The 11,040-nt window shown below is 39.9% G+C and overlaps 1 protein-coding gene across 1 annotated transcript; it reads right to left on the bottom strand.

The window, feature by feature from the left end:
* Positions 1-310: 310 nt before the first annotated feature.
* On the bottom strand, positions 311-8,845 carry ZNF214 (zinc finger protein 214). The gene is given in 4 exon segments (XM_045194252.2): positions 311-2,182; positions 3,307-3,468; positions 7,465-7,553; positions 8,681-8,845. Coding segments are annotated over 2 exon segments (1,830 nt in total). The 5' UTR covers positions 3,446-3,468; positions 7,465-7,553; positions 8,681-8,845; the 3' UTR covers positions 311-491.
* Positions 8,846-11,040: the final 2,195 nt, after the last annotated feature.

Raw genomic sequence — 11,040 nt, 5'->3', positions numbered from 1 at the left:
CTGTGGCTTCCTAGGGAGTTTAAAGGAGAGTCAAGATGCTATTCATAGATGGTTAGCCAATTTCAGTTAAACCAGAATATAAGTAAATGTTTTGAAGTCAGTGAAAACACAAAGTTGATCACACAGTATGATTTCATGCACATAAAAATGAACAGAAAAAAAAAAAACTAGAATGAAGCAGGATGAATTTTCACCTTAAGTCTTTCATATATTTCATAATATGTATATTTATACATTTATAGTATTTATATTATAGTAGAAATATTTATAGTAGTAATATTTATAGTAGAAAAAGAAAAATACACTTTAATTTTAAAAATATAGGAATTCTCCTAAGGATATCCTCTTGAAGCAAATGATTTTTAATGGTTGTTAGGGGAAACTGTAAATGTTGTATGGGATTACCTGGGTATTTATAGAATTTCTTCCCAGCAGCATGTATTGGGCTTAAGGTTAAGCTGTGATTAAAGCTGTAAACTAAATGAACAGAATTATAAATTTTTTCTGTGATAATTATAAAGATGTGAATTCTGATCAAACCTCCTATAATACTCATGGCATTTATGGGATTTCTCTCCTGTGTGGACTTTTTGATGAATTTGAAGAGCTGAGCTATGACTGAAACCCTTACCACACTTAGCACATCGGTAAGGCTTCTCTCCTGTGTGGACTCTCTGATGAATGTGAAGATTAGAGCTGTGACTAAAGCCCTTTCCACAGTCATCACACTTATAGGGTTTTTCTCCTGTATGGACTCTCTGATGAATGAGAAGGTGTGACCGCTGACTAAACCCCTTGCCACACTGTTCACATTTATAGGGTTTCTCTCTAGTATGTACTCTTTGATGAGTGTGAAGCTTTGAACTCTTGCTAAAGCCCTTCCCACATTCATGACAAGTATAGGGTTTCTCCCCTGTATGCACCCTCTGATGAATGCGAAGATCTGAGCTGTGACTAAAGTCCTTCCCACAGTTGTCACATTTGTAAGGCTTCTCTCCTGTGTGCACTCTCTGATGAATTTGAAGATTTGAACGCTGGGTAAAGCCCTTACCACAGTCATCACATTTATAGGACTTCTCTCCTGTGTGGACCAACTGATGAATTCAAAGATTTGAGCTCTGACTGAATCCCTTACCACATTCATCACATTTATATGGTTTCTCTCCTGTGTGGACTCTCTGATGAACATGAAGTACTGAACTCCGACTAAAACTTTTGCCACACAGATTGCACTTAAAAGGCTTCTCTCCTATGTGAAGTCTCTGGTGAATGTGAAGCAATGAATTTCTACTGAGGTCCTTACCACACTCAAGTTTATAGAGTTTCTCTTCTGTGTGGACTCTTTGATGACTGTGAAGACTAGAGGTCTGACGGAAGCCCTTACCACACACACTACATACATAAGGAATCTTCCCTGTGTGGACCCTCTGATGCAAGTGAACACCTATGCTCTGACCAAAGTGACTGTCAGCTTCATCACATCTGCACAGCTTCTTAGCTATGTGGATCATCGGATGTCTGTATAGGTCTGATCCCTGAGAGAAACATGCTGTGCTAATGGAGCACTGGTAAAACTTTTCTCCAGGTTGACTTCTCTCGTGGAAAACACACTGTGAGTTCCAGTAACAAATCTCCTTACATGTATTACATCCACAATATTTCTCTTCCACAGAACCTTTCAGTAGGTCATTTCGGCATATCTCCTCAATGTACTCTGGAAGACCTTCATCTTTTGGGATATAAGAATGCTGAACTGTGAGCTTCTGTGCTTTTTCAATGGAGAAATTCTTCCTGGATATGCCAATACAGTATCTGCTTCCCTGAAAACTATGTGGATCACTCATATAGATTTCTCTACCACTGTCTTGAGAGTGTTTTGTGTCGAAGGATTGCCAAGGTACAAACTCTGTATGTTTTAAGTTCCTGAGACTTTTGCCTTTGAAAGTCAGTTCATAGATCCCATAACCTGGTACTTGTGTGGAGAGCACTAACCATTGTTGATAGTGTAAAAGGTCTTGCTGCTTTAGGTCTTTAGCATCTATCCCTTGAATGGTTCCCACATAGTTCTGGTTTTCATATGTCTGAGGGCTAACATTTCTCCAACCTTGCCAGCGAGAAAGATTTTCATGTTCTAAATATCTGAATCTTTCTTTTGGGGGCTTGTAGCTCTCCTTCCAGTTTCCTAGGAGAATAAACAGATAACCCAGTGGTGAGATGAAGGCTGTGTTTAAATATTTCTAAGTATTTCAATCAATGACCTTCAGAATTATAGGAGTATATGTGTGGGTGGGAGTGGGAAAGAAGGGTTATGACTTAGGCTGCTCCATATTTGGGTTTGAAATTAATTTTTTCATGCATATATGTATTTGTTCACTCACTTATTCATTCCACAAACATATCTTGAGCATCTACTAATGAGATGCTCTTAGAAATAAAACAGTAAGGCTGTTTCATGGAAATAGTCTTTAGAGGAGATTTAATTATTCTATTTGGAGCATTATTTTAAAAAATAAAATACTGTTTCTATTTTTCTGTTCTCAGATGATGTCATAGATTATCTAAAAACAATGGCTGCATTAACTCTGTATGTATCTACATCTTTCGGTGTCCCCCTTCCACACTGACTTTAGGCTTGGCAGTACAATTAGCTTCAGTCAGTGGGACAATAGCAAAAGTGATATAAGCAGAGACTTGAAAAGTTGAAAAGTGCTTGTGCATTGCCGCTTGTTCTCTCTCTTGCTGATTTTGAAAGTACAGTGGCCACCAGCATGTAAATGAGCCCAGGCTAGCCTGCTTGAAGAGGGATATATGTTCCACCCATACCCATTATTCCCACTGATGCTGACCTACTGCCAGATGTGAGTCATGCTATCTAACTTAATCTTAGACCATCTATTGTCAACCAAGTCACTCCATGATAGGAGATCCATCTAACCAATTAGAATCATAAAAAATAATAATCTGTTAAGTCACTAAGTGTGGGGTAGTTTGGTACACAGCAAAAGCTAAGTTATACAAATAGTACGAGGTGAGAACAAATTTAGGACCACACAGAAGTGGTTATAGTTTGTGGAGATATATGCTTTAAGTGCAATCCAGAAAGTAAGAATAACAATCACAAATACCTATTAAATACTTAGCCTAGATGTCTTGAAAGATATCTTGCTTTATCTTCTATTTGTCATCTGATTTAAGACCCATTTTTAAGACTATTTCTTCTACCTCAATACAATACCTAAAGAACCAAAATATTCAACAAAACTGACCCCAGAAGAAACTGTTCCCTAAGAGCTGGGATAAATTTACCTACTGACATGACATTTGTGTAGTTCTCCCACATGACTTCTCTGTAGAGCTTTTTTTGAGAAAAATCCAGAAATTTCCACTCCTCCCAAGTAAAAATAACAGTCACATCTTCAAATGTTACTGCCATCTGGTCAAACATCAGGCTTTCCAGGAAGAAGAAATCTAAGTGAGAAAGTAGGCAAAGAAAAAGACATTCAACAGGTAGCAAGTGGCAAATCAAATAGACAAGAATTTCGATAATGAAGAAAAACAAGAAAGGTAAGGGCATTATTATCGCTACATAATAATAGTAGTCAAATGGCTAAATAACATATCCAGTCGTTGAACACTATCACCATCATAAAAAACACTTATACAGCGTTTGTCTGATAACTTCACATGTATTTCAAGTAAGTACTTCACATGTATTTCAAGTAATCCTCACAGCAGTACGATCTTGTAGAAACCATTACCTCCATTTTACAAATTAGTAAACAATGGTTGTAAAAGATTAAGTAAATTCTCAAGATCCACTGCTACACAATGAAACATTAATCACAAATAACACAAAAATGAGAACATTCAGTGCTGTTTTATTTTTATGTTTATTAAATACAGGTTAAAAATTTTAAAGATAATGCTACTTAAACATAAATGAATGTATAAATAAAATTTAAAAATTGGAACGCTCAGAAACCCAGACTCCAGGACTGAGAACTGGTGTCAGTGTGGAAAATAAATGAACTTACTGTTCCCTCATGTTGTAAAGAGCACAGAAAAATAAAAATTTAACATTATGCCAAAGAAGCCATTGACAGGAGAATATATACAGTGATTCCATTTTTTAAAATGTTCAAAAATAGGCAAACTAGCCTTGGCTGGTGTAGCTCAGTGGATTGAGTGTGGGCTGTGAACTAAAGGGTAGCTGGTTAGGTTCCCAGTCAGGGCGCATGCCTGGGTTGCAGGCCAGCCCAGGTCAGGTTCCCAGTGGGGGCCAAGTGAGAGGCAACCACACATTGATGTTTCTCTCCCTCTCTTTCTCCCTTCCTTCCCCTCTAAAAATAATGAAATCTTAAAAAAAAATAGGCAAACTAAACAATTTTGCTTAGAGATAGAGATTTAGGTAGTTAACACTATTTTAAAAAGCGAAGGAATAATAAACACAAGACTTAAGATAGCAATTGCCTCTCTCTAGGAGAGAGAGTGAATGAAACTGGGATCATCAGGGGACTTTGAGAAGTATTTACTGGTTTAGATGGTGGGTGTCCATGTTATTGTATTTTAAATTATATGTATGTTTTCATATAGTCTTTTGCATTATGTAACACATCACAATAAAAGTTCAAATTAATATATAAAATCCAATTACATAATTTAGAAAAAGAATTAGGACATATAAATAATAATCATGGGGGGTGGGTTGGGGTTGGAGGGATTGAGCAAAAAGGAAAAAGGACTCACAGACATGGACAACAGTGTGGTGATTGCTGGGGGGAGGGGGTATAAGGGGACTAAATGGTAATGGGAAAAAATACAATAAAGGTTAAATAAGTAAAAATTACTTTTAAAATAACATTTACAACAGTAACTTAAAAATATTGTTTTAAAACTTAGCTTTACAAAAACACTTAAAACCTATATAAAGATCGCTTCAGAATTTAGAAATACTCCATCATCTTAGAGAAATAAATATAATTTTGTTCTCATCAAACCTAGCTATATTTTTAATAGGCTCCCAATCAAGATATAGTACGAAAAAGCTGGGAGGAAGGGTGTATCTGACAAACTAATTGGAAGTGCTTTCATGAGAAAAAGAAAAATTGTGAAAAAGAAATAATGAGGAGAGACTAACCCAATGGTTAGACTAACCCAATATTAAACTTTAATAAGATCTCTGTAATTATATCACAGGGTTGACATAGGAGTAGAGAAGAAAATCAATGAAAAACACTAAAAATCTGGAAATGGACTCAAATATAGCAATGAATTCTAAACATGATAAAGGTAATATCAAATTCTTGAGGGAAAGATGGCTTATTTAAATAATGATGCCATCTGGCCAAAAAAAAAAAAAAAAAAAAAAAGCTAGATTACCTGCCTCAGTTCTTATGTCTTAATGACTAGGAAGTTATATCAGATATGCATATTTTATATAACAATAGCAACTAATTGTTATTTCTATTTGTCAAGAACTGTACTGTTTTTAATATTTCATTTATTTATTTTTAGAGAGAGGGGAAGGGAAGGAGAAAGAGAGGGAGAAACATCAATGTGTGGTTGCCTTTCGCATGTTCCCCCCCACCCCCCCAGCCCCCCAGCCTGCACTCCCTGGGGACCTGGTCTACAACTCAGGCATGTGCCCTGACTGGGAATCGAACCAGCAACCTTTTGGTTCGCAGGCCAGCACTCAATCCACTGAGCCACACCAGCCAGGGCTTGTACTAAGTTTTTTACACGTTTGATCTCATTTTACCTTTTTAAAGATTCTATATAGTAATTCTATTTTCCCAGTTCAGATGAGACTGTTTGAGTAACCGAATCTAGTTTGCATAACCAAGAAGTTGTAGATGCATGAAACAAGTTTAGGTAGTGAGTCCAGTGCCTATATTTTATCTAAGATGCTATACTAATAAAACATATTGAAAGGTTAACATATTCAACATCTAAAAGTTACCTTTATTTCCTTTTTTCCCAAAATAGAAATCATCATAATGTTATTCTATGGAATATTCCCAATAGGTAAGCTGTCTTCCTTCCTTTTCCTTATCCTCACTGACTGAGTGAAAAACAAAGGCTAAATTCCTCTTCATTTCCCATTAAATGCACCACATGTACAGGAACAAGATTAATTACATTCTGACACCAGTATAAGAATTGAAAAATGGGTCCATGTAACGGTCAGGGGCAAAAGTGATCTGTGTTACATGTGTGTATGTGTGTATATAAAGAATCCAGTAATTTGAATATGAAAAGGTAGCACCACAATCAATGGAGAAAAGAAATGTTATGAGGAAAAGTTTAAGTGGGAAGAAAAAAGAATGCTTAAGTTTCAGAGTTAAACTTTTTAAGTACTTGAAACTATAAAGAAATTGAAAAATGAAAGTGATTATATATATTAGATTTGGGGATGAGGATGAGCTTCAAAGCAAACCTATATGAAGAAAAAGTAGTAAGATTTCACTTATGCAAATTTTTAAAATTTCAAAAGTTTTTATATATACCAATTTCTCTCTATATATATATCTTAGATAAACCCATGTTTGTATATTTGTACATATGTCTGTATATGTATGCATACATATTAGTGTCTATACAGATTAGAAAGTATGTTTGCATATTAAGTATTATATAAAGGACTATGAGTATAAGTCAATGATGGCTGCCTCTGGCTGATGTGCAGGGGACTCTGAGTGGTGCACAAGAATATGAAACCAATTAAATATTTTAAATAATTTTTAAATATGTTTATTGATTTTAAAGAGGGGGGAAGGGAGAGAGAAAGAGAGCATGAAACATCAATGTGAGAGACAAACATCGATTGGTTGCCTCCCATTAGCACCCTGACAGGGATCCAACCCACAATCTAGGTACATGCCCTGACAGAGAATCAAACCTCCAACCTTTCGGTGTAGGGAGGATGCTCCAACCAACTGAGCCTCACCAGCATGGTCCCAATTAAATATTAACAGCCCTCAACAATATGGCCTCACCTTGCACATTCATACTTAGACTCTCTACTGCAACTAGCCCAGTTTCCATTATTTGTCCCCTCAAATTCTGCCTGAGATTAAATGGTGGTCTTCCTGTCTGGAATGATATCTTCCTATACATAACAATTATCAAATCTGAGTTGTTGTTACCATCTGTCAAGTGCCACTAATTCTGGCACTGTTTAATGTGCAATAACTTTAGAAATTATTATTAATTTCATATGGTTTATTTCCTCAAAATTAATGAAAGACATTCTTACATTTATCTCAGAGCACCAACAATATGAATTATATAAAAGACTTGAATGAGTAAATGTTGGGGAAAGATATTGGGTGGGAGGCAAGAGAGGATACATAGTATTTTATCTGGTCCATCCATTCCCTGACCTCTTCCACTACTCCCACTACTCCCACTATCCATGGAGAATTCAGAGGCATTTTAGAAATAAGAAAAGACAGTCCCACTCACCTGGGATCAGACAATGAGATAAATAGTGAACCTTCCTTCCTACTTTGTGCTCTTCTTTTGGGTAAGGATGGAGTGTTGAGGATGCTGAACTGAAGAGAAGAAAGGAGGAATGAAAGACTAGGCATGACTTGAAATTCCCAAACCTACTACAATCCCCACATATTAATGGGATATAACCCTCAAATCCCCTACAAAGAGGAAAGAGCCCAAGAACATTTCTGTTCCCTTTCAAGGACCAGGAGAGCTATGAGGATTGGCACCCAAGAGTACCTAACTTCTGACCCTCTAGAAACTTCAAAAGTAAATGGTAGTTTGAGCATGAAAACACAGTTTGGTCTCCTAGTTTAGTCTGGGGTTCCCAATCGGAACAGGCCGGACAGCGAAGCTCGCCTGAGCTCTGCCGCCTGTCCTGCCCGCCGCCCCTTTAGGGACCGATGGTTTAGTCCCTCTATGGATGCAGGCGCTCTGTATAATTTAACCTCTTGAGCCTCAAGGCTTTCCCCTTTTATTATTAACAAGAACGAAAAAAATAATAGCAGGGTAGTTAAATAGTGTCTATTGTTTGTTTTTCTTATTTTGTCCATCAGTTAAAAAGTCCATTGCTCTCCCCTACTTGTTACAACAGAAATACTGGATTTACCACCAGAGCACCCAGAGTCTTTGAAAAGGATCCCAGATCCTGATCATAGTCTCATCTCCTGTCAGCAACCACTTGTGGAACTTCGGAAAGGACCAAACTTGTAGATCTCCCAAGGCCTCACTTTCCTCACCTGTAAAATGGAGGCATGAGCCTTCGCCACCCCAGTCCTGCCTTGCTGATCACAGGTCCCTGGGGGAAATGATAAAATTAAGAGTCCCCTTTCTTTGTCAAGAAAAACCACTGATGGGTGTCCCAAGAGCGGGACAGGTGTGGGCACTCCAACGCGCCAAGGGCTGCCCGAGTGTCCGGATGCAGACATACAAATGGTTGTCGAGGAGCGGGATCTGCGGGTCTCGGGGCCACGATCTGCGCGGCAGCGGCTCCTGCAGCCAAGCCGCGCGCAGTCTCCATCCCACGTCCAGTCCCTCATCCCGAGCTGCGCCCCAACGCCCCTCTTCCCGACACCCCGGGCGCAGAGCCCAAGCTGATTTTGGCCTTGTCTCTCCTTCCCCTTGTTCAGTTTTAACAATTGCGGAGTTGGGGAGGGGGGGGGGCGGCAGTAAAGAACCCACTTACACACTGTCTCCAGTATTTCTAAGCCTGACCCGCCTCTTGGCCCCTGACTCGCGCTTTTCTGCTACTCGTTCTTCAGCCACAGCTCTCCGCGTCCTTGTGCTCTCGAGAGTCGCTTAGGAAGCCTCTGAGGGGGCCTGACCAAATCACTCCCGCTACACAAACAATTGATGCAGCCCAGCTAGACAGCACCAAAGCCACAGGCCTTGGAGTAGACACCCAGAGCGTTTCCATGGAGACGGGAGGGGCGGGCTGGGAAAGCGAGCTTCGGAGGACGAGGCTCCTGATTGGCCAGAAACCGAGGCGCTGCCCCTCCCTCTGAGCGACGGCTGGGGCCCGAACCACCCCCAGATTCTGAAGAAATAGCTCTCTTCTAGGTGCTTTTAGGGCCCCTGGGAGCTAGGGAAGGTCTAAGAGTTCTGGGAAAGAGCGGCCGGCCATGGAGAATTGTGAGACCCTCACAACCTGCGGGCGCAGAACCCCCATCAGGAACCTGGGGAATCCCTTGTTGTCTGGTCACCTTTGGGGGCCAACGGGCCCATTACCTCTGGCCACAGTACTATCCCTAAACTTGAGGTTGGAGTCACGCGACAGCGAGAAAGACCTTTCAGGTTCCACTTTTTGGTTGCCGGGGACCTGCTTTCCTCTGGGGCCGGATCGGGCTTTCCTCCCTCCCCTCCTCCGGCCAATTCCTGGGCTCCCCTGGTGACTCCAGGCAGACAGGAAAAGCAAAGGTGGAACCGAGGTGGATGCGTGGGAAGGAGCCTTTTCTCCGTGTCCTCAAAACAGCAGAGATCCAAGCATCTGCTCTTGGTATCTAGTTGTGTGTTATCTTAGGAAAATGTTTTCATTTCCTTAAGCACTGCCACCCAAACTTGGGCTGGATCCGTAGTATTCAACGATTTAGTAAGGAAGGAACCTTCATCAGGGGAGTCTTTAAAAGCAAGGGACTCCTTGGATTCTAATCTGACTACACCACTTACTGGTGATGTGACCTTGGCTGAATGACTTAACCTTTCGGTGTCAGCGTCCCCACCCACCATAAAAGAGGAATAATAACAGTAACTATTTCACAAGCTTGCTGTTAGAATGAACTGAGTTAGTGTAGTCCTTGGCACATAGGAAATATTCCATAAATGTTAACTATGTATAAACTGTCCAATGTTTAGCAGAGTTGGTGGTCCTTAGCCAACCCCCCTCGTCCGCCCTACATAATGAGCCCCTGAATTCCTCATAGAGAGTACAATTTGAAAATCATTGTTCGAGGACCAGTCCCTGGCTTAAACATTCTGAGGTAATATAGCATGGTGTTTAAGAGCTTGGGCTTTGCTGTCAAACAAAACTCACTTTAAAACCCATCATTGTTATCCATTAGGTGATATTGGGTAAGTTAATCTTATCCCCTCAGTTTTCTCATCTGTAGTATGAAGACTTTGATGTTTGTAAATAGTTATAGTTGAGAAAATCCTGAATGCACAGACATTAACCAATAAGGTGGACTCCTCTGCCAGGCTGCTTCCAGCCAGTAGAATATGAGTCCTGATTGTTAAAGAATAAGTGAGATAATTCATGTAATTTGCTTTTTCAGCATTCCTGGCACACGAAAACATTAAATGTTAGCTGTCAATGTCATTATTTACCTTATAGTCTCATTTTCCTTTATTTTTTTAATCCTCACTTGAGGGTATAGTTATTGACTTGAGAGAGAGAGAGAGAGAGAGAGAGAGAGAGAGATTGATTGATTGAGATTGACTGGCTGCCTCCTGTATGTGCCCTGACTGGGGATGGAACCGGCAACCTAGGTATGTGTCCTGATGGGGATCAAACCTGCATCCTTTTGGTTTACAGGATGACAATCCAACCAACTGAGCCACCCAGCCAGGGCTTATCTTATAGTCTCATTTTTAAAGTGTGCTTTGAGACTAAACTATTGTGTATCAGAGTATCTCAGAGGTGTAATTGAGTCCCTGGACTTTGACCTTTGTGAACTTATTTTGAGATGATCGTGGAACCCAGGGTTTTGTTTCAAACAACTGATTGTTTGCTAATTAATTTAAAACACTAATCCTTAAGGTCTTTCACCCAGACACACTAATAATGTCTTCATGCTGAGGTTGGGATATACTGGGGGGAAAAGGAGCTTTTCAAGTAAAAGAAAGTGGACGGGTCTCCCATTTCATAAGCCCACTCATAGAACAGGGCAGTAGCTCTCTGTTAAAGTTAGATATGGATCATGGGGGAGATTCTCAGAAAGGGCTTCCTAATGAGCCCTTTTATTTCCTGTACTAGCTGTCTACTTCTAAACGTAGAGCCGGGGATTTTAGAGGGGAAACTTGAGCTTAGAGCACTGGTTTAGAGACTTG

Source organism: Desmodus rotundus, chromosome 5 (genome assembly GCF_022682495.2).
Source record: "Desmodus rotundus isolate HL8 chromosome 5, HLdesRot8A.1, whole genome shotgun sequence".
In the NCBI taxonomy this organism is placed as follows: Eukaryota; Metazoa; Chordata; class Mammalia; order Chiroptera; family Phyllostomidae; genus Desmodus; species Desmodus rotundus.
This window is presented reverse-complemented; position numbering and strand designations above follow the sequence as displayed.